This window comes from Abrus precatorius, unplaced genomic scaffold (assembly GCF_003935025.1).
Source record: "Abrus precatorius isolate BTA unplaced genomic scaffold, Abrus_2018 Scaffold11, whole genome shotgun sequence".
Taxonomy (NCBI): domain Eukaryota; kingdom Viridiplantae; phylum Streptophyta; class Magnoliopsida; order Fabales; family Fabaceae; genus Abrus; species Abrus precatorius.
This window is the reverse complement of record NW_020874303.1, coordinates 24,787,141-24,810,994: the sequence shown is the minus strand read 5'-3', so window position 1 is coordinate 24,810,994 and position 23,854 is coordinate 24,787,141. Positions and strand designations below refer to the sequence as shown.

General features: G+C 31.8%; 4 protein-coding genes across 8 annotated transcripts; 3 read left to right on the top strand and 1 right to left on the bottom strand.

Moving 5' to 3' along the window:
• The first annotated feature begins 2,029 nt into the window (after positions 1 to 2,029).
• Positions 2,030 to 5,753, top strand: LOC113855017. 2 transcript variants are annotated; one of them, XM_027486436.1, is made up of 7 exons: positions 2,030 to 3,003; positions 3,101 to 3,309; positions 3,736 to 3,958; positions 4,465 to 4,550; positions 4,682 to 4,779; positions 4,850 to 4,851; positions 5,126 to 5,674. In XM_027486436.1, the coding sequence occupies exons 1-7, from the start codon at positions 2,914 to 2,916 to the stop codon at positions 5,330 to 5,332; spliced, it is 915 nt and encodes a 304-aa protein (XP_027342237.1). In that variant the 5' UTR covers positions 2,030 to 2,913; the 3' UTR covers positions 5,333 to 5,674. The 2 variants fall into 2 exon arrangements, with proteins under 2 accessions (XP_027342237.1, XP_027342236.1); XM_027486435.1 differs by lacking the exon at positions 4,850 to 4,851 and having other exon boundaries at positions 4,682 to 4,773; positions 5,088 to 5,753.
• Positions 5,754 to 10,060: 4,307 nt separating this feature from the next.
• LOC113856528 (protein EPIDERMAL PATTERNING FACTOR 1) lies at positions 10,061 to 10,928 on the bottom strand. Of its 2 annotated transcripts, none has more exons than XM_027488373.1 (2): positions 10,776 to 10,928; positions 10,061 to 10,391 (listed from the first exon to the last, which is right to left on the bottom strand). In XM_027488373.1, exons 1-2 carry the CDS (start codon positions 10,867 to 10,869, stop codon positions 10,105 to 10,107), a joined length of 381 nt encoding a protein of 126 aa, XP_027344174.1. In that variant the 5' UTR covers positions 10,870 to 10,928; the 3' UTR covers positions 10,061 to 10,104. The 2 variants fall into 2 exon arrangements, with proteins under 2 accessions (XP_027344174.1, XP_027344175.1); XM_027488374.1 differs by having other exon boundaries at positions 10,061 to 10,388.
• Positions 10,929 to 13,958: 3,030 nt separating this feature from the next.
• LOC113855896 (NDR1/HIN1-like protein 6) lies at positions 13,959 to 15,616 on the top strand. The gene is made up of 2 exons (XM_027487527.1): positions 13,959 to 14,241; positions 15,117 to 15,616. The coding sequence occupies exons 1-2, from the start codon at positions 13,959 to 13,961 to the stop codon at positions 15,614 to 15,616; spliced, it is 783 nt and encodes a 260-aa protein (XP_027343328.1).
• A 4,315-nt stretch (positions 15,617 to 19,931) lies between these two features.
• On the top strand, positions 19,932 to 23,854 carry LOC113854638. Of its 3 annotated transcripts, XM_027485770.1 has the most exons (7): positions 19,932 to 20,240; positions 20,336 to 20,398; positions 20,504 to 20,636; positions 21,372 to 21,475; positions 21,570 to 21,741; positions 21,851 to 21,985; positions 22,078 to 23,854. In XM_027485770.1, exons 2-7 carry the CDS (start codon positions 20,358 to 20,360, stop codon positions 23,524 to 23,526), a joined length of 2,034 nt encoding a protein of 677 aa, XP_027341571.1. In that variant the 5' UTR covers positions 19,932 to 20,240; positions 20,336 to 20,357; the 3' UTR covers positions 23,527 to 23,854. The 3 variants fall into 3 exon arrangements, with proteins under 3 accessions (XP_027341571.1, XP_027341570.1, XP_027341572.1); XM_027485769.1 differs by having other exon boundaries at positions 20,336 to 20,636; positions 22,078 to 23,790; XM_027485771.1 differs by lacking the exon at positions 19,932 to 20,240 and having other exon boundaries at positions 20,285 to 20,398; positions 22,078 to 23,759.

Here is a 23,854-nt window from a genome sequence, read left to right as displayed (position 1 = left end):
AAATATAAGGGTCCACAGCAAAAAATTCATCACCTTTAAGTTACGACATTTTCTTTCCTTTTCCAACTTTGTGTTTTTTTATTCCCTTGAAATTAAAAGTTGGAGTTGCAGTTACAAAACTACAAACTCAGTGCAATAATACACACCGAAATCACAATGTGAATGTGGCGTTGGTATGTAATAATCTCATTTCATTTGTTTTGTTTGAACAGTTTTCCGATTTCTAAGTGCTACCTTCACACCAATACATTCGATGTAGCTTGGGTGAAAAGGAAGAGAGTTATAATAAGAAAAAAAAAAGACATGAATAATGACATCATATTAAAAGAATAAAAAGATAAAAAAACAGAAAGATGAAAATTTATGTGAAAAAAAAAGTGAAATGTAACAATTGTGCTATATCTCTGCCAATGCCATGCCGTGGTGGCTAATCCAGTGTTGAATAAGAATGAATTAAGCACTTCGTTTCGTTTGGGTAGTTTAGAACACTGTCAAAACTGAGGCTTTGCTTTCTTGTATTGTATAGTGTACCCTTTTTCATTTGCCTCTCTAACACCACGTCATGGGTAAGTTTTTGCTTGGCTTTATGGTTACACCACAAAATAACGGTATTATTATATTATATGGTGTTAGTATAAGTTATGGTATGTATACTCGCACTTAATTACGTTCACGCGGTTTCCCCAACATCCTTGCCTTTCTCGCTTTTTATCTACTCTGTTGAGGTACAATACAAATTAGAGGCAAAAAAAGAAACTACTATCCTTATTAGTGTTCCTTCTCTTTTGCTCAAAACAAATTTTTTATGCTAACGAACAAAATGGATAAGAGAGATTAGTTGCATGATTTCATATAAGCATTTCGCTGTCAAATAATCAATGCTTCCCTTTTTGTAAAATTAATTATGAAGATTGTCATCATTGTTGAAACCCAAATAAATTAAAACATGTCTTATAATTAAATAAAGTTAACGCCAATATGAGACAATTAGTCTAATCCTCAAAGATGTGCAAAACTTACTGAAATCAGGCTTTTACCGAGAGCAATAAGCATGAGAAACCATGAATTATTGAAAACAAATTTTGTTTACTTTGAAAATTAAAAAAATTATTTTTTATTATAAAAATGTCTTTTTTTTTATTTTTAAAAGTTCATATACAAAATAGTGAAAATATTTTTTAAATTATTTTAACGTTTTCTTATGTAATTTTTTAAAAACAAATTAGAAAATAAAAATAATATGATATTTTTATAATTTAAAACATTTTTTAAAAACAAATTTCCCCTTAACAGTTAAATTGGTGTATTTTTAACATTTGTGTATATTATTATTATTATTACCATAAAATTTTATTACGCATTAAGAGAACAGTAAAGCAGTTTTCAGAACTTACTTGGGAGTCACATAATACTTTCATCAAAGTTAACGGACGAAGAAAGAGTGTTACTTTAACTTACATTAAAACCCGAAACGTAATCAGTTTTAATTATAAACCTTCAAAAAAATAGAAAAGAAGAGAGAACCTTAAGCTTGGCAGTTTTCAAGATTTTTTTTAATTCAGTTGTTTAATCTAAAACACTTTAAGTTTATGTATGGCACACGCATAATTATGTACAATATTTAGTAAAACAAAGAGTAGTCAATTCTTATACCATTTCTTGTTTTCTCTTTCCCCATTTATACTTTTTCCTCTCTCTTTTTTTTTTTTGTGGTCATACTTCTCCCCTTTAACCCCAAAAGAATAATAATAAAAAAGAATCTGTTGTATTTTGATTTTTTATATGTAAATATAAACCCGCTTTGTTTCTCTGACGAAGAATATTAGCTGTTAAATTTAAAACTATGAACGAAACCAACGAAGTTTCAAAGATGATAGCTACGGGGTTGGGGAATGGTAACAAACCTTGTTCCATAAAAAAATCATAAAACTTAAAAATAAAGAAAAAACAAAGAAGAAAACATATTATATATTATACGTATTGTGTATAAAGTGTTTCATAGACTGATACTATTGGGAGAGAGAGATGAATCTCATAAATGATATAAATTTTGTATTCTGATGCTTTAATTATTGCTGTGTATCCAATCCATAAGCTCCATCTATCAATCTATCTCCTCTGCGCCACTCAGTTATCACTTCATCAGATTTCGCAGCTTCTGGAAACCATTGAGTTCTTCTTTTGTTCTGTTTGGATATTTCTGATACATTCACTTTCTGACCTTGTCCCACCCTCATTTGTTTTGTTCAGTTTTTGTGCCACTTTCCCGGTAAAGTTTGTTGCTTTTTCAGTTCAGCACCAACTCCTTTTAATCATTCAAACCCAGAGGAAAATTTTCATTCTCCCTTCTTTTCTCTTGTTTTGTAACGTGACTATGTGGCCTTGTTTGGCTGGTTTGATTTAATCTCAAGATTTAAGGTTGAAGGGTGTTTCTTAAACGTTGAACAAAGGAGACTTGGCTTGAGTTTTCTTCAAGGCTTAGTTTAATAGCGATTGAAAGAGAGAGAGAAAAAGGTGTGGCATTGTTTGCCTAAGAATCTCTGAAGGTGTTGAAATTACAACATTGTTGGCAAAGAGGTTGAAAAAAAGAGAGAGATTACGGAGAGAAAAAAGGAAAAAAAGACATGGAAAGATAAATAAAGAGGTGGATTGAGATTTTGCGGGAAATTCGGGGTCTGAACGTCAAAAAATAGAAGTCCTTCATTGTGGAGATTATTTGCATTTTCTTTCTCTTTCACAAAAATTGCAATCCCCACAATATCTCTCTTTCCTCTTGTTTTTGTTTTCTTCCTCATCTTTGTCGTTCCCTCTGATTTCAGGGTTGGGAGAGAAGCTGACAACTCCATCTTCCCTCCCTTCTCTCTCTCTCTCTCTTTCTCTCTATCTCTCTCTCTTTCTCTCTCTCCCAACATCATGATTTTTAATAAAGGGTCAATGCATTCTAACCTTGACTGTTTCGTACGGAGTACCACACCTGTGGTTCAATCTCAGTTTCTTCCTAAGGTCTTGTCTTTTCCTTGTCCATTCTTTTCTTCCTTGTGATCATAAAATCTGTTGTCATAATTTTATTATGTTTTGTGTTGTCTGTTTATATGTGCAGTCCGAGATTAAAAACCTGAACCGTTTGTGGCATCCGTGGGAAAGAGAAACAGTGGAATATTTCACCTTGGGTGATCTATGGAATTGCTATGATGAATGGAGTGCTTATGGAGCAGGAGTTCCCATCTCCTTGACCAGTGGGGAGACACTTGTGCAGTACTATGTGCCCTATCTCTCCGCAATTCAGATATTCACCAGCAATAGTTTCAGGTATGTATGTATGTATGCACATGCATTTCTATGTATCAACATGGTTGGGGGGGTTGGAGTTGGATCATTGTAATTTTTGACCAATTGGACTTCCATCTTGTAACAACACAGTTCAACTTAAAAGCTTTTTGCTTTCATTGGTGTCCCCAACATGTCTCGTGACTAGTAGATTTTTGAAATTTAAATGAAATTAAATCCCACTGGGGATTCTTTTTTTCTTTTTATTTTTGCTGGCAGATAATGTTTCTTATGGTCAAACATTCACGCGGATTTCATGATGTTGCTTTTGAAAGATGGGTTGTTGAGCCTTCTCTTGTTTTGCGGTTTTGTGAATTATGTTTTGGTAGCTTAATTCGCCTATGGGATTGAATAGGTGTTGCGAGTCGAACAGAACTTAATGCATAAATTTTGATGAGTATTTTTCAGGGAAGAGACTGAGTCTGGTGACTGTGAGACAAGGGATTCCTATAGTGATTCTTTCAGTGATGAGAGTGAGTGTGATAAGTTATGGAGGTGGGATGGAACTTCCTCAGAAGAAGGAGGGTCTGAGCAAGACTGTCTCTGGCATTTGAATGATAGATTGGGTCACCTCTATTGCCAGTATTTTGAAAGAGCAACTCCATATGGAAGAGTTCCTCTCATGGATAAGGTGTGTTGCCTTGTTTTTCTGGGGCCTTATCTTATTTCAGCATCTTTTCTGTTCTGTTATTTGTTACCTTGAATAGCACTTAATCTATATCTATGTTCTGCTTTTTGTGTTCTTAAATGAGATCCCAATTCCTAACCAATTCATTGGGCATAGAAATTGGGAAAGTACTCGAGGGATAGTTGTAATTTCCAAAAACCCTTAAGGATAAATGCTAACTTTTTGACTTTTCAACATTAGTATAGAGACTCGTTTTTTTTCCAGTGAATATGCCCAAGGGTTAATGGAAATTATGCATATTCCCTTTTCTTTATTTCTTATCAATGTAATTGTTATGCGTGTCAAGCATATGTTCTTTTTTCCAAAGCTTTATTGATGTATGTAGTTTTCATTGTTTGGATTTAGCGATTGTTGTAAAAAAAACTAAAATATTCGACTAGCATAACGAGTAATGTATAAAAGTATAAAGATTCGATTTATGACTTGCTGGGATGGTTTCTGACTTTCAGGTTACTGGTTTAGCTCAAAGATACCCAGGGTTGATGTCATTAAGAAGCGTAGATCTTTCACCAGCAAGTTGGATGGCCGTTGCGTGGTAATTAATTTTGTCTCATCCCCCATAGCTACTTATTGAACATGATTTATTTTCTATTTCCTCACCGAAAATGTAGTCAGTCCAAGTGCTTAAATACATTTGAAACTCATCCTAAGATACTTTTTTCTCAGGTACCCTATATATCATATCCCAATGGGAAGAACAATTAAAGACCTTTCCACATGTTTCCTCACTTACCACACGCTTTCATCTTCATTTCAAGGTACTAGTATTTCATATCATGATTTACTCCTTTGATTATGTACTCTCACTTTCCCTATTTATGGTGGGGAAGCAAGAGGTCCGTGAAATTTTATTTGAAGAGAGACCCAAATGGACAATACTTAAGTACCATAGGATAGCTCCTTTTGGTATTATTCTCTGATTAAGATTGGAGTTCCATCGCAATAATTCTTTAATTCACAGATACCAATCTTGTTTAGTGAATAACACTGAATACTTCTGATACTGCATCTAAGTTTTGTCAGATATAAATTTTTTAGAGATGATGGAATTTTTGTTTTGGTATTTATGCAGGCATGGATCTTGACGATGATATTGAGGGTGGCCACGAGAAGAAAAAGCAAGGAGAAGGCATTTCCCTGCCAGCATTTGGTTTGGCAACTTACAAGATGCAAGGAGGGAATGTGTGGGTTGCAGGCAATTGTGGTCGGGACCAAGAAAGGCTTTTGTCACTATTAAGTGTGGCAGATTCATGGTTGAAGCAACTTAGGGTCCAACATCATGACTTTAATTACTTCACGGGCATTAGGCATGGCTAAAAGGATCAATCCACTACTCTACAAAGAGTTCGCACTTGCATAGCTAAAAATCCTCCTTTTCTCGGATGTTTGGTTTTTATGCACTTTCTTGGACCATTAATTGCACTTTTTTTTTACCTTCCTTGAGTGAGTGTGAGGAATGAGGATATGTACGTTGTTGTTGATATTTAACACTTGAGAGAGTTTTAGGACCAACGCTTTTAGATTCGAAGCAAAAAGGGTGACTTGTGAATTGACTTGAAGAGGTAATTGTATGTAAAGAGATAGGTGAGGGAGGTCAGAGAGACAGAGGTGAGACTATATAGTGTGTCACTTGCCATTGATCATAATGGTTAATTAATTGATGGGATGAATGATGTGGAAGTAGATTGCACATTTTTCTCAAATTTTCTTTGCGTGTTATCTTACCAATTCCCACCGGCAAATGATGCTTGCAATGGCTAACCATCCCTCATGACCAATGGCATTTCATTATTTTTGTTGTTGTGCGCACTCCTTTAATAAAGAGAAAGAAAAAGAAGGTATGCAATTAGGGATGGACGGCTGGTTCACTTTGATGGAGTGTATCTTGGATTATTTCCATATTCATCCATCTTCAATATTGCTCTTGCTGTCAGGCACCACAGGTGGCTGAGCTTAACCCGTAAATATATGTGTGGTTATCAAATAAGTAAACAATAAAAATAAATATCCTCACCTAATATATGTACTATTATGCTCTGGAGCAAATGGTTAATGTAAATGTTCTAAACGATTTAAATGAGATTTTGATAAATTTTCAATCGCCAAGATTGTGTCTATTTCTTGTAGGAAATAGAGGGACCTATAGCCATTTCTATTACTTTTTCAGTTTTTGCTAATTATTCAAGTTTTTTTTTTTCTTATAGATGCACCTTCTTTTGTTTATCCAAGTAAGTACTGTGATATCTTAGATCAAGATGATTAGCAATGTCTAACTTTAAAAAAAATGCATTGTCTTTTTTGCCTCTTCTAATAAAGAGGTTACATGGAATAGTAATAATCACTTACACAATCAGATGGGTTACATGTCTTTTAGATGGTTTTAGATCACTTTTTTTTCTTTCTTTCTAAACCTGCTTGTTAGTCATACAGTTGTTCAAATTTTATACCCATTCTAAACTGTTGCTTTTAATGAGAGCCATCGTGAAGAAAAAGGGAAAAACAGAGGGCCCATTGTGCGTCACCATGAGTTCAGTTTTTTCTCCATTTTACCTCTTGAATCAATTGACAAATTCACTTTCATTTTACCTGTTCTAAGAGAGAAGGGACAACTAGAAGATCTTGCGCTATGGAAGATTTCAGATATTATTTTATGCGATTCCAAGCATACGAATTGACATTAACTCACAAACAATAGTATAATACATTGATCTTGGCCACCATGATTTTAAAAAAAAATAAAAATAGCAAAATCATGGACGACACAGGAATGAATAATCAATTTTTTCTTTTAAAAGAAGAAAAAGACATTTTGCGAGACCGAGTATAACAAAGGATCCTTCGAAGAAGAATAAGAAAAAAACAAGTTAAGTTTGAACATTCTGCAAGCTGAACTAACTCGATGTTAACATCTCTTCTGTACTTTTGATGCCGGTCATGATATAATCAACCCGGATATGAATTTACAACAAATTAAATCAGATTAATTAATTTATGAAAGATGGGTGTGTTTTGTGGATTTATTAATTAGAGAGATTATAGTGAAAAAGAATGATAATAGATATTATGGTCGCCACAAGCCCCGTCTATTTATATAACTCGCTATCGCTAATTCAATCAAATAGGTCTGTTGACCCCAAAAAAATAAGAATAAAAAATAAAAAAGGTGTTAATTGTTCTTAAATTTGGATGTGATGCAGCTTAATGCCGAGAAGTAAAGGTGGCCACAAACAACGATGCCCGGAGCAATTCAAATCTTGCTTTTCTAATTTCTCTAACCATTAAAAGTAATGTTTGATTAAATCTTTTTAAATCATAATAGATGTATTAGATATTATCTTCTCACGTTGATTTAGTTAGTATAAATCTAAAATCTTTTGTTCAATTTCAACTTTTTATTTAAGTTACACCAGTATAAAAAAATTCTTTTCTGTTATATTAGTTGAATTTATAAGCTTCTACGTATTAATTTCTATTCATCCCTTAAATCTTCAAACATAATAATTAATGGAGCTAATTTTTTTTTCTATAAATCTTCTTATCTTCTAAATGAGTGCCAAAACAATACTAATTAAAAAATACATTATATTTTTACTATATATTTTTTATATTTTTTTGGAAAATAAGTAATAAGTTTTATAGTTTTATGTAAGAAATAGGTTTATTTTGATCAAATATGTTTATTTTCAAGGCTAAATACAGTATTAAATAGTATAAGTAAAAATTTGAATACCTTGAACTAGTTATAAAAATTAAATTATTATTACAAAACCTTTTGAATATTTTGTATTTACTAGTTCTTTTCACTTTCCATAACTTTGTATATCACATCTTGTATTTTCCCATCTTTTCATCTATTTTATATTTTATGTAGAGATGTGAAAAAAAAAAGTTGCCCTAACCATTGCTTTATTTATATCTCCATTTATTTCAATTATTTTAAATATATTTTATACCATGTTTTATGAATAGTATTATGCATATCTTTTAATTTGCATAATTTTTTTTCTCTCTCTCTCTCTTTATTATATCATTTATCCGATCATGTATTTTTCTTTTTTTTATTATTAAATAAACTTGTTAATAGTTTTTTTTCCCCAAAACTTACATATAAATAAATCATGTATATAGCTGATTTCAAAAGTCTATTCAAGTGCTTGTTCTTTGGGACTTGACTACAGTTCGGATTTAGGGACTCCATCAAGCATGCTTTTGTACCTAACTGTTGAAACTATATTATAGCTGTTAAATTATATATAAATGTTGGGATTTCCCCCTAATTGTTGTTCTAATTTAAGGAGTTGAATGTCGGCTTCTAAATTTTTTCTGGACGTTTTTCCCCCCTTTAAACATTGAGGAGATTTCATATTAAAATCTTACCGTGAATTCTCAAATTTATTCTCCTTTGTCTCCATCTCAAGTGCCCATTTTTAGGTCTCGAAGAGGAGGGAAACCTTGCTTTCTGTTCTCCCAAACCATAGGTTATCTAAAGTTTTTTAAAAAGATAAAATTGACCTACAGATTAATGCAACCTTTCTTTGTTTTTTGCTAGCTGGAAAACTTCACGATGGGCATAGAAAATGCCCTTAATTTGTGGTTATAGCTTCCATAGTCGTAAATAACATTTCTGCTAAAGATAGGATCCTCTAAGTGGAAATTCCACTGGGTACAGTGTTGATCTTAACAATTCATCGTGCATTTTTAATTTTTTTTTAAATAAAAAAATTAACTTTTTCAAGAGTCACAAATTAATAACGTTAATATAAATCACTGATTTACACTATTTATTATATATATTTAATATAATATTAACAATTATGATTATTTTATGTAGAAAAACAGAATATCCATTTAATTTAAAAAAAACACCATAAAAATTTTAAAAAAGGGTTAAAAGCATGCTATAAATTGTGATATCATAATTCTTATATAGCAAGCAAAGCGGGCCCCACGTATTGTAAAACTTTCTCCACTTGCTTTGTGTGTGCCATACCATGAGGATTACAAGTGGTCTGACTCAACAATATACAACCATCATCTCCAAAAAGTAGACTAGTTTTCTGGTCAATGAATCCAATCAACCATGATGTTTGTCAGTCCTCGTTCTCACGAGATGTCAATCCTTTTTTTGGGGGAATCATTAAGGATACGAGGAATGGGAAAGCCATCGTGAGGTTTGTGCATATAATAATGTTGATGTTGAGTAACAAGCAGCAGTATTATTTGATGAAATTTTAGATTATTTTTACATCGTCTTATGATTTTAATCAATTATTATATAATTAATTTCATTAGAACATAGTATTTGATATTAAAAGTAAGTAAAAAAAATTTAATGTTTGTATTTCTTAAATTTTTAAGATAATTATTAGATAATTTTTTTAATAGTAACTATTAAATAGTTATATTTTATGATTTTTTAAAGATATTCTATTATGAATATTGATAAAAATTTTAGTTCTAATATACTAATAAAATACACATTAAAGTAAAAAAAATATTTATAAAACTATTTTTTTTTAAACACTAACAACACAAAATAAAATTTATTTTATATTCTTATTAGATGTTAATTTATATATCGCAAATTATTATTGTCAATTTTTTTCGTATTTCAATAACAAATTTTGTGGTAAAAAAGAGACAAAATATTACTTTAAAAAAAATGTATTACCAAATCTTAATTGTTATAAATATTATTTTACTTATCTATTTAAAAGTTCTAACATTATTACAAATTTCTAATACCAAAATTCTTATTTTGCATTGGGCTTTCATTGTAGCTGGATGTATTGCGGAATTCACAGCCCAACAAGTTTGAGGCCGTGAATCCCATGTTTCGTGTTTTGACAACAAACAAGCACTGGACAAAAACTAACATGAGCCATGTTTATAGCTACGGATGTTTATGTGTTGAACAACATATAGAACTTGGCGAGCGCGCGCGCGCACACACACACAAAAAGAACAACATATAAAGGAAAGAAAAATAGTAAGTTTTAAAGCCAGGAAAATGGGCACTATGTATATGTTACACGGGTCAGAAATTGAAGCTTGAAAATTGAAATTAAACAGAAAATCTATGTTATAGTCTATGGAACAGGATAGGACTTGTTGTGGCACATGCACTTGTAGGCCATTGGACATGACTCAGCCTCTGCAAGGGACGCACAAACGAAGCTCACCATCACCAATCTGCATGGAGAGCATGATCCACACGCATGTGAGCAATCGGGTAACCTGGACCCGGCTACTTGTAGTGTGTCGGGGCCCCGTATATGTTTTTTTGTTGCTCTTCCTTCCCAACGCAAGCCTTGTTTTGCCATTTTGCTTCCATCCCTTGTATTTTCCTGTGCAAGATCTGGATGGCCTTGTCCTACTTAACATGAAAATTACCACAACCACGTTTAACACATAGCACCTTTTTTCAATTTTCATTATATATCTAAGAAAAATTAAAACGAGCATACATAGTTTAGGTGCGTGGATGACTACGTACGTAAAAGAAATATGACTATATCAACTATATAGTACTACTCCCGTTCTCCCATTCTTATTTTTTTGTCCATAAAAAAAATACACAGATCAATTAATCTAATTATTTTATTAAAATTAATATCAAAACTTACTAATTTATCTTTTATTAATGATTTTTTTGTTTTCTTAAACTACTTAAATAATACAAACATTTTATATAAAAAAGGGATTAATAAGAGAATAACAATAAATATTAGTGATCTGAAATTTAGAATTGAAAACTTACGCGAATGTGACCGGTTTATGTGCCTTGCTGAGATGATAAGTGGAACATAAAGAAAAAAGACAAATGCAGAAGCATAGACAGAACTCCTCCGCATTATTATTTTCTCGCAATTTCTGAGAGTTGCACCAGAGATGGTCTTAATATATTTAAGATATGTAATAAACTTGAATGGTGAATGGTGAATGGTGAAGGAAAGAGAAGTATATATATATATATAAACAGAAAAGGGGTATCGAAAGAGATATAATGGAATTGAAGCAGTTCACAGGCAAGGGAGAGTGTGATAAGAGGAGGTCACATGAAAGAGATTGCACACACTTAGTCACAGGATTGCTCGAGCATTTGTTGTGCCATGGAAGAATGAGAAGTTGTAAGAATTTAAAACGAAAGAGTTAAAAGTGCTTCTTTAACGTGAGTACTGTCGAGCCTTGCTTCATCAGCACAAGTATTGTTTGGTAGCATAAATGCAGCCTCAGTTTGCACTTCACTTTGCTTTATATTGCATTTTACTATTTAATTAATGTTCGTGTGGCAATGTGGCATTGAGTTGGGCTAATAAATTTAGTACCCGAGGCTCTGATGTGAATACCATCAATACCCTTCCCTTCCCAAGCATTCATGGGTTTAGAGGTAGCAACGAGAATACGTAGGATTTGGACAGGGGAATAGCTAATAACATTTGTGTTCGTATTCATATTTCAGAGACGTCCATACTCAAATGTTTCTTTAGACGGATAGAATCATTGCTATTCATGCGCATATCTTAATGGATATGAATATATCTACACTTTTAATTATTATTCATACTTTAGTTAAATAGACTATTTTAATGTTTCTTAAAAAAATTAATTAAATAAAAGTATTATTTCACTATTAAATTTAAGGTTTAGTTGTCTTTTAGATCGTTTATACAAATAATTCAAATTTAGTCACTTAATTTCTTAAATTACTGTAATTGAGTCCTTCCATTAGTTTCTCTCTACATTAAATTCTTATATAATTATTTTTAAGTCAAGTAATAAGCAATTTAGACAAATTTATGATGAGAAATGATTTCATTTAAAGGCTCAAAAATTAAAACTTTGGTGCGTTTTTTAAATATATGATGTGAATTTAGGGTTTAAAAAATTCTGATTTTTTTTTATTTAGAGTGAAATATGATAGTTTAACTTCACAAGTAACTAAAAAGGATTTTGAATAATTTATGCTTCAACCAATGAAAATTTTCAGAATTTTTTTATGAGATGTAGATATATAGAAGAACTGACTAGTAACAATTAAAAAAGATTAAGAGATTAAATTCGAGTGAAGTTTATTAGAGAATTAAAATATCACATTAATTGTAATAGAGTTACTAAAGTATATTAAATATAAAATTAATTATGAAAAGATAATAAAAAATGCATTAGTTAAAAATGAAATTAACATTTAGCCCGAATAAAAAAAAATTCAAAGATCTTTCAAATCATAATCATAAAATATAAATATCTAATTGTTTGTGTGGGAGGAGGAATAGGTTGGGTATTACCGTACCAAGATTTATACTCATACATAATTAACCAATGGTGGAAGAGGACCTCAATTAAGGATACAAAAATTAAGTTAATATTTTTTTATTTAGCTTACATTAAATTTATATTAGGTTAAGCTTATTTACTAAATAAGAATATTTTAAAAATATATTTAGTGAAAAAATAAAATTTAAATCATTTAAAAATATTTTGGGTTTAATGGTCAAATAATTATAAATAGTTTAGACTTAAATAAATTTTTTAATCTTTAAAAAAATTATATTATTTATTTTAATACTTATAAATTTTTTATTAATTTCTATTCTCTAAAAATTATTCAATCATATGTTTTTAGTCTTCGAAAAGAAACTAAAATCATGACATTTTTGTTCAATGTAAAAACTAAGAACAAAATAAAATTTTTCCATGAATAAAAACTAAAACTCATAACATTTGTATTAAATAATATAAAATATATTTAAAATAAATTTATTATTATTATTTTTTTATTTTAGTATTATTTTTTAAATATACATTTAAAATAAAAATATTTAAAGACTTAAAAAAGGTTGACGTATAAATAGGCTTTTGGATTAGGATAAAGTTTTAAAAATATTAAATTAGACATTAGAAAAAAGTTTACATCAAATAAATAAATAACTATACGTACATACAATATGTCTAACCCAAAAACAATAAATATATACTTTTTTTGTCCACTAATAAAAAATAAATTGTCTTACCTTAAAAATATAAAATATATACTTGAAAAGCACCTAAAAGAAATTTCCGATTTGGCCGTACATTTTTTTAGCACAGAAGGTTCGTCTAAGGCCCAAGCTTAATGATGGGCTGGCCCAACAAATCTAAGAAAATCCGTCTTGGACCAAAAACAAAAAAGCCGTGTTGAACAAAAAAGAAATCTGTGTGGTAAATATCATTAAGAGACTAAAATCATATATTAATCATAATGAAGAGATCGACCAAAACTACTATTAAACCTTAAATTTATACAAATTTGACTTTACTTTGCAAGTAATACTAACCTTTTTAAACAACATCTTAAAAAACTCTATGTACTGATGTTAACATCCATAAAAATATACAATACACTAAATAGTTATACACACATATATTAGTATTTTCTCACATGAATAGATTAGTTTTTTTATCTTTTCACATTGATTCTTATTGAATCAAGTAAAAAATAAAGTTAACTTTTTTTTTAAAAATTATCTTTACTTAAAAAAGTATATAGGCAAGATAGTATAAATAGAATCATGACAAACATTTAAAAAATGTACGTTAATCGATTTCTTTAAATAATTTTTTGTCTTAAAAAAGGATAGATATTGAAAAAAGAGAATCCCTTAAACAACTCTACCTAACTCAATTCAAATCGACGAAGACCAAAATGATTTTTGACACCAAACTTTTCAAATAAAAATCTTTAAAATTTTGAAATTATAAATTATAAATGCACCCACAGGTAGAAAATAGAATGAAATGATGGACAACTAACTAGTGTCGAAGCCTACACCCAACAATCCGAAGTGTAGGGACAGAACAATAAAATGAGACAACGTACGATGACGACGATGATAAACTTTAACCGTAAAGTTGTGTTTTGTAGCAAAGTAATGAGTGTTGAGACTCGGAGTTACTAGCCACCATGGCCACCCTTATCCGCAACACCACCCTCTCTCGCAGCCGCAAATACAAATATGAGCCTCTCACTTCACCTGCATTTGCAAGTGGCAGTGGCAGAGAGAAATTCTTAAAGTCTATTAGCTACAGACGCAGAAGAGCCAAACAAAGGAAGATCTTCCTCACTACCTACAAGTTATCTTCTCTTGATTCCTTTTCTCCACAACCCAACTCACGTAAGCTCAAAAGGGTAGCTCTCAAGCTCAAGAAATTTGTAGCCTCCTTCTTGAAGCTCATGCAAACTGCAGGTTCTTTTAGATCCACCAACTCGTGAAGATTTGGAGACATCTTTCCTGTGTTTAGTTTGTTTCCTTATTGTTTTTTACTACTCTTACTGCGTGGTTGATATTGGAAAATGGGTGTCACAATATCGTTTTTTCTGTATAGAATATAATGCTTAATCAGTTTAATCTTACTCTATTTTGTATTTCGATACCAGATTGTTGGAATATGATGTCCTTAAGCGTAGTTAACAAATGAACCATGTATCAACTTTAACTTGGTGACTATAACTATCATATCAAGTAAAGATAGCGATTTCAACCAAAAAAAAGAAGAAGAAAAGAAACAAATAATGAAACTGAATGAAATGTCTAAATTTTAATTGTTCCCAGCTCATGATTATAATTTAAGATCAGCAAGCAAATGCAACTTTAATTAAACAGTGCCTAAATTTAGGAGGGAAATAAAAACTGAAGGAACCAGTTTGAGCCTCACAAAAGCTGGTTAGAAAACCGCGTCCATTCATACGAAACAAAATCCTTAATCAATGGAAGGTTCTAACAGAAAATTGTAGCTTCTTTCTATCGAAAAGATCATGGACAAGGAGAGGAGAAATAAAATTTTCTTTACTACTCTATTGTCCTAGAATGAAATATGCCCACAATCTCAAAGGGTTAATCACCACCATTCATCATGAAATCAAATGCATACGTCACCCTAGAGAACCAAGGCTATGCGGGGCCTCCTCCTTATGGCCGTAAGGTTCCACGTTACCATCGCCACCATGGCTCTAGTGGATGCGGGTGCCTAAGGTGGTGTTGTTGTTGCTTCTATAGTTGTTGCCGTTGTTGTATTTGCACAATCTTGATCTTAATTATTCTTCTTGTGGTTATTGCTGTAGCTTTATTTTACCTTCTTAAGCCTCACATACCTTCCTACAACATTGATAGTATTAATGTAAAAGGTTTTGATTTCCGAAAGAACAATAAGATATATTCTGATATTGCCGTTGTTGTGAAAGCGGAGAATCCAAATGAAGAGTTTGAGTTGGATTATTTGGATAATGAAGTTAGGTTAATGTATTCAGGGTCTCAACTTTGTGAGGGGGGGTTTCCTCCTTTCTTGCAACCGGGGAAGAACACAACCACGGTTAATGTGGAATTGAAGGGGGAGAGTGATTTTGATTCTGAAATGCAACATAACCTTATGAATGACCAGAAGGCAAAGAATATTCCTTTATTAATAACAGTGAAGCTTCCCATAAGGGTTGTGGTTGATGACATGGTTCATCTTAGGAAATTTGTGGTTTATGTGAATTGTTCGTTGGTTATTGATCAGTTGGAACCCAACAAAACTCCTTCTATTTTGAGCAAGGATTTCACCTATGAAATTGAGTTTTAAAATCTTGTTAACTTGGTTTGTGTATATTGTTGGCTATTGAAGAAGTGGAAGGCAGAGGAAATTGCAATTGGTGCTTCCATTATGGGGATATTGTTGTTTATCTTATGTGTCCTTGGTGCTTCAGTTTTCATTTGCAAAGAGAAGTCATAACACACGGGAAATACATTTATGACAAAAGTAGCTACGTTTGGTAAGTTCTTTTACATTAAAGTAAGGAGGGTTAATGGTGAGAATTTTCTAGCGGCATTTAAAGCATGAGAAAATCTCAAATGCCTTATCATTTGAGGCATATATGGATTCTGATACAAGGAAACAAACCAATGCAGAAATATTGAGATAGTCAGAGAGAAGAGAGACAAATTTCTCATTAAATTATCTACGTATATAATTTAGTTTAGCTCATTCCGTACGAAAAGTATCTAGCTAATTGGTTTCAGTGTGTGGGGATATCTTCTTTCTTGCACTCTAATACTATATTGAATAATTTTAATATTATGATTTTGATTTCTTTTTTTCATAAGTTTTCTAATGTGCCTGAATTCCTGGCTGAATTTGCTATGACTAACTTGCAAGTTGCAAGTATGTTACAACTTCTAAGTCACAAAGATCGACCAAAACCCCGCAATCGACCTCAGTCCTCCCATTTTCTAGCCTCATTAAAAAATAAAAAGAAAAGCACACATTATGTCTTAATTAGATATTTTATGAATATAAGACTTGTTTTATTTCCTGCTTCATGGACGCGTCATAGATATACAAATATTCATACAATCCATTTTTATAACACTTTTTAAGATATTTTTTTCTCTATGTCTTTTCATCATATTACCTATTTTATCTTTCACTCTTTTTTTCCTGTTTTTCTCTATCTTTCTCTAAAAAAATATATGACTTTGTTGTTCAAAAATAATTTCTCTACAAATAAAACATACACAGTGAAAGAGGATACTGCCAAGAATTAGTGAAGAAGCACCAATTGAGGAAGCTATTGGAGGAAAAGAATGAATGTTGTGGTGTAAACAGAGATGAGAAAAATAATCTTTTTGGGTATCTCCAATCAAATAACTCTGAAAAGTTAGTTTTCCATGATATTAAATTATTTTTATTACTTTAAGCAATTCAATTAACTTTTTATTCTACTTAAGAACTTTTAAAAGTCACTTAAATGGATCTCACAACCTATTCCATAATTGCTTTTGGATAAGAAAAAAAAAAATACAGTTGAATAAAAAAAAAAAAAAAACGTGAGACCCTTACTAATAAAAGAGTGACAGCAGCTCCATGTAACACCCGAGGCTCAGACTTGTAAACAATAATGAACCATATACCTTTATGTTGTCCGATTAGTAATACATTCTTTATTAATTAAAATTTATTTAAAATTTTAAAAATATCTAAAAGAGAAAAATTAATTTAAAAATAACATTTATATATTTTAAATAAATTTTAATTAATAAAAAATATTTTTTTAAAATGAGTTAGATAGTGTGTTGCTAACTTTGTTATTTTTAATTTACTTTCTTCTGTTTTGATCCTTGCAATAAATTAAAGATGGAGCCTAGAGGCATGCACCTCAAAGTTTATGAAGAGCTCAAAGCTGACATTACCAAACAAAGAATGCGCATGTCCTTATCAAATCCCATTTGTATGTCATCTATTTCCATGCTTATTTGCTCAGTCTCTTAGCGAATTATTCACTTTGAACATGCTTGTAGCAGCAACATATTTATGTATCCATGATGTCTTTCTTTAGATCCCTTCAGAAGTTTGCAGTTATCAAGGAATGATGCTATGAGCACTAGATGTGCTCATGCACATAAATAACATATATGTGCAAGCAAGCACCATGTTGTGTATCTTTTTAAGTAGGCATGCTTTTGTTAATTTCTATTTGCTATCTACACCATTAAAACTTGCAACATCTGACATATTTTAACATTAATCTTATTTAAATAATTTGTTACCTGTTCAGTACTTACAATCCAAATATTTGGCCCACAATACGTGTGCCTATACTATTTCTCATATTAGTTTAGTTTTTGAAAACGATTGAAAAATTGATTGATATTTTTATTTTGAAAAATGTTAACAATAGGTTTAATATTGATTTAAAAATGTTATTACAAAAGTAAGTACTTATAACAAAAAATATTTTAAATCTAATAAATGTTTTTTTAATAAAAATTTATTACTTATCTACGTTTCAAATTAATATTCTAAAGCATAATGACAACAAAATCGTTTTATTTAAATAAAAAAATAAAAATTTTCATCTTTTACGAATTAATGTTGCTAATTTCAAATTTTTGAGAGACAAATTAGTACTTCACTGGCCTTAAAAATCATGCTCATTCATTAATTCTCAGGTAAATACTCATTTGTTTTGATATCATCCATGACGATTTTTCTTCAATTTTTCCCCCTATAAAGCAAGATTATAGATCCATTGCACAAAACAGGGTAACCAAATCAACAAAGGATTTTTCCATCTCTACTCCCTGAAATCCTTTCAATGAAATTTCTCTTTTTTTTTTTTATGATGCCTATAATTATGAGATGCAGTTCCAAGCATCTTTTAGTGCTACAAATGTTTTCACAATAATTCATGTGTATCAACGTTCTCACCTCCCACGTTATTTTAACGCGTTGAGATGAATAAAATAGTTTTAACTTTTAAGTGTTTTATGAACTAGCATACCATGTAACCTTGATAGATAAAGCTCGCCCTCACAATTAAAGCTACTAGAAATGGGCCAATTGTGATGAACTTGGGTAGTTTACGAAATATTATTGGTTCAAACCTTGGTAGCACCATGGTAATTAAAAAAGTTTTCTCTCATATTTAAATAAAGAAAAATCACTTCACCCATAAAGTTCGAACCTAATTTTATTCCTTATCCAATTATTGAGTCCATATATTGTAAACGACGAAGAAAAATGGGGTCACAGAACACTAGGACACAAAAGAATAGCATATGATTCTCACACGCATAACAAGTAAACAACGACCACCTAAAGCGCATCTGAAGAACATCATACATGCATCATGAGATGCTGCCTAGAATTATAAAAAAGAAAAATAATTGTATCGTTTCACCTTTGTCATTGAAGAATGACACTAAAATAGTAAAATTTGAAAGCCTTTTATTTTAAAAATATAGCATGCTTATCTCCACGGGCATGTCACATGTGGTAACATGAGTTGGTGAACGTCCCAAATTACGTATTGCAATGAAGAGTAGAAGAGGTGGGTTGAATTGGTTATCGGTTATGCTTGAAATTAACGCTAACTTTGGGAGATTAAGATTGGTTTCTTGAAGTTCCACGTTTGTTTACGTTGTTTTCATAGAATTTATTCACTTCTGACTCCTACCTTTGAAAGAGAATGCGCAGACAAATTAAGTCCCCCTCTCTGGGTCATGTCATTCACTGTAAAACAGCTTACCTGTGTCAGCGCGTGTGTCTTACGGTTCAGTTCAATCATACCGTTCCAGTCTGTTTGCCGCGCGTGCTTGCCTCTTTTTCCCAGAGGAACGTGTGTTTTATCATTAACTCAGCTCTTCAATTTTAATTATCCATTAAATTATTATTTATGGGATCAATTATTAAGGGCCGTCTGTACTCTTGGTGATCACATTTTAAAATAAGTGACCCAACTCTACAATCCAATTTTTTTTAATATGTTTTTTATGACTATAACTATAATATTATTTAATTTTGACCATTTTATTTTTTTATTAAGTTTAATCTTTGCAAATGTGTTTTTTTAAAATAAAATCTATCAATACTTAATAATAATAATAATAATTAATTACTGACAGAATTTAAAAAATAAGATTTATAAATATGAAAATTAAGAAAAAATAATTTTAAAAGATGAGAAATAAAATAAAATTATATATATATATAAATAACTCAAATTTTGTGTTAGAAAGAAAAGGGAAAGTAGTATGATTTTTCAAATGAAAGCGTCGATCTTGCATTTTTGCTTTTGCACGAAATGGAAGAACTTTCGATACCAAACCAAACGATTTAAAGCACTTCATAGAAGTTTAATTTGTACACGGCATCTTTTCCAAATGTTTTCATACTTTATAGATTCATATACACATACTATAAATTTGTGTAATTTAATTTGTATTTCACATTTTCAAACCACGTACTTATTTGTATCATGTGTCAAAATACTAATCATTTGTGTGCTGAAGTAACAAAGATTGAAGTAACAACAATAACTTGGTGTTCATAATTTCAGTGAGTTGGTAATTAATTCAAGGTGCTCTGGCAATTGTGGATATGAACTCGGAGAATTTGATGATCATATCCTACTTTTTCCACGGGGGATGTTATTATAACAATTTGTAAAATTGACAAATGTCCCAAAAAGTGAAGTGGGCTGGAGCAGTTGTTTAGCAAAGAGACCACAACTGTCTCCTTTTTCATTCTCTCAAAGTCCCACTAATTTGTCATTGTCTACCTCTTCAATTCACTCTCTTCTAGATTATCTCCACAAAACTAGACACCAACTATATTTGTGGTGGTTTAGTTATTTCCATGATCTTCCCTCACTTTTTTCTCATTACTACTACTACTGTGTGTCCTCAACCAAGTGCATCTTCATCAGGTTTAATAACATCTAGCTTCACATCTTTGTTTTTATTTGCAAACATGCTTCTACTCTAAAGCTTGTGTTTTTATCTTTCCCTCCAATGAATCCAGACACTGCTATCAGGTTTTAGATATGTTTGACATATTGTTCGGTTGGTCCAAAGCATCAAAATGGTAACTATACTAATACTACTTGTAAATCAAAAACCTGAGATTATGTTGATTAGAAGTTATGCATGAGTTCAAGTGTTTTTTTGTTTTGGATTTATTGGTTTTTAGTAAGAAGGTGATCAAAAGAGCACGGTGTCGGCTCAAGCTACTCAAGAACAAGAGGCAGGCAATAGCAAGGCAACTGCGAAAAGATTTGGCTGAGCTAATACAAAGTGGCCATGAAGAAACTGCTATTAACCGGGTTTGTTAATGCTTCACCACCTCATGAATAACATATTCATTTATTGATTATGTCCCTTAATATCATGTTTTTTTTTTTAATAAGAGGGGATTTATTTCCATTAAATATGAATATTGGGAGATGGTTTTCCATAAACAAAGTTGCACAGTTGCAACTACTGTAACTGTTCTATATGCTACTCTGTCTTGTACTCCTTTGTTTTTGCTAAATTCTCCTTGTAAAACTCAATCTACTGATAGTATACTTTTATGTATATGTCTTGTGTACGCATGTCTAACACCTGTAGATTTTGTGCATACTTCAAAAGACTTTTCGGGATTGGTATTGAGGTAGCATTTGTAAAGGATTTATATACTGAATCACCTTATAAATAAAACATAGCTTATGATATTGATGAATGATATAGAACCACTTCAGCCTTATAATTCTTCCTGTTTGTGGTATTAGAACCTTTCCAAATGAACAATTCACCATGCTTTCATCCACAATAATAGTAACTTAAGGTTAAAATCACAAGCATGAATATACTAGATAACAACTTGAACCAAATTTTAGATGAAGTCTAAAACTCACTATGCTATATATGAGTGAAAATACATTAATCGGTATTCAACCTAGTAACTTAACTCATTACTGTTAGAAAATTTTCTCCAATCTCCATTAATAATGTATATCTCAATTAAGATTCACATTCTGTAGTCTCAAATCTTACTAAAATTTTTCTCAAAATTTCAGGTTGAGCAGCTTATGGAAGATGAAAGCCTAGTAGCTGCATATGAAATGTTAGATCACTTCTGTGAATTTATCCTTATGCAACTCTCCTATATCCGGAGGCACAAGTATTAATTGCTTTCTACTATCTTAATCAAATAAATTTGCCTGCCCCCTCACACTCTACAAAATTTTTCTGATTGTTCAACTTTCCAAAATTAGGGACTGTCCAAATGATATTAACGAAGCAATTTCTAGTCTTATATTTGCTTCTGCAAGATGTGGGGACATTCCTGAGCTATGTGTCATCAGGAAGCTCTTTGGAAAACGTTATGGTGAGAGGTTTGCAACTACAGCTGTGGAGTTATTTCGAGGGAATCTTGTAAACAAACAGGTACTTTTTTTTTTTCTCTTTCCTAATGAAATATAATCACTTCACATTTGATGCAATTCCCAATATTCGTTAATGATGTATGCATGTTGATGGAATTTCAAAATCACAGTTAAAAGAGAATTTGTCAATTAAGTCTGTGCCAGATGATCTTAAGTACAAAATGGTAGATGAAATAGCGAGGGACAACTGTCTCCAACCACAGGTTTTAGCCATACAATACTACCCTGATTGGCAACAAGTGCAGGTCACTATTCTTTACTACTTTCAAATTATTACTGAACTTATAATCTTCTTATTTACTAATAATACCAAATTATGCTGAATGCTTTTGTACAGCTGAATGAAAACAGAGAGTTTCAACTAGCGGAAAGTGATGCCCAAGTAATTGAAACAATGGCAGGATCTAAAGTCCACCCTTCAGAGATTGAAGAGATAAAAAGAGATGTCACATGTGTTAATTCATCTATTTCCAAACCAACTAACTCTTGTTCTCTGCCGGAATCTAGTTTTGCTGATTATACTTCCGCAATGGTGTCATCGGTTCAGCAATATCCCCCATATATCCTGAGATGTCCTTTGGAAAAGAAAGTAGTTGAGATTGACTTTCCTAAGCTACTTTCTTCTGTAAATATTGATCTGCAAAAGAAGGGGGAAAGCATGGCTGTAACAGCTTCTACCCAAAGAGTAAGTTTCCCTTCCTATGCTGAAGAAATGGAAGATTATGTGAAAGACATTAAGGAATGCCAATTTTCTATACCAAAAGATGGTGCCTGCCAGGATCAACTGCTATTTAAGTTCAGATATTCTGGTATGTCCAGGAGGGAAATAACTCAATTTCTTTATGATGATGATGATGTTGATATGGGTCAAGATGAATCCGAGAGTGACAAGTCAAGCACAAGGACCTCAAGAAAGAGCAAAAGGGCACCTTTGAAAAGACTACGAAGGAGATCATCCTCCTTAGAAAACTTAGGCCTTATGGATATTGGATACATGATATATTATAACAAGCCATGCAGAAGTCCCTCTTCTCATAAGCATGGCACTCACCACCACAGACAGCACCATAAGCCTTCCCTAGAAGGAATCCCCCCATCAAGTTATGCCAAGAAAAGACTAATGCTAAATAGTTTCTCTGGAAAGGAAAAGGTTTTACAGTCATGTCAGAGCAAAGATTGCACAAGGAGAAAAATTTTCAACTTAAAAATGAGTGGCTCCTGCTTGGACCAGCCTAGTTACTTTTGCCTTTATGATGATAAAGACTGTTTGGATTTGGAGGCTAAATCAATGCATCCAAAGAGAGGGATTGAAGCCACACATGTTCAGCATGGAGTTCTGCATGGTGAATGTTGTCATTGCCAACCCTTTTGGGATGATGGAATTGAATTGGTTACCATTCCTCAAAGACCAAATAGGAGGAGTTATAGTGGTGCAGCTGAGTATCATGTATTTAACTACCCAGATTGCCAAGCTAGTAACATAAACATTGAAACAAAAGCAGAGATTTATACTTCCCCCAATGTTTCCAATCCAAGGACTAGTGATTCCTTAACAAGAATAGAAACAGAAGCTCCCTATTCAAGGGCCATGACTATGCCCCAAGAGCGGCATAGAAATAGCAAAGACAAGATGTTACGGACATTTTCATGTCCTTCTCAACATCCTAATCATGTCCATCCCAAGTTGCCAGACTATGATGACATAGCTGCCAAGTTCACTGCTCTCAAGAGAGGGCGCCTGGAAACAAAGACTGCAATAGGGACCAAAACAACTAGAGCAGAGTAGCCATATATACAGTATTTGTATAGTACTGGCATATTAAATTTTGAATCACCCATTAAGATAGCTTTGTATGAGATTGTTTTTAGATATTACTAGCACTAAATATTCTTTGGCATTCGACCATGTAGGATTACAATAGTTAATTTTCACTGGTAGTAATAAATATGGGAGGAATACACATCTACCATTTGTAAATTTGCTGATTACTTCGCCCACGAGTATTGTTGTGAGATTTGAGTTAAATTAATGTTAGTGTTAATGTTAACTACCTAATGTTATTGTTCAAATCAACTACTGATATTTATATGAAAAGAAAAGAAAAATCTTCAAG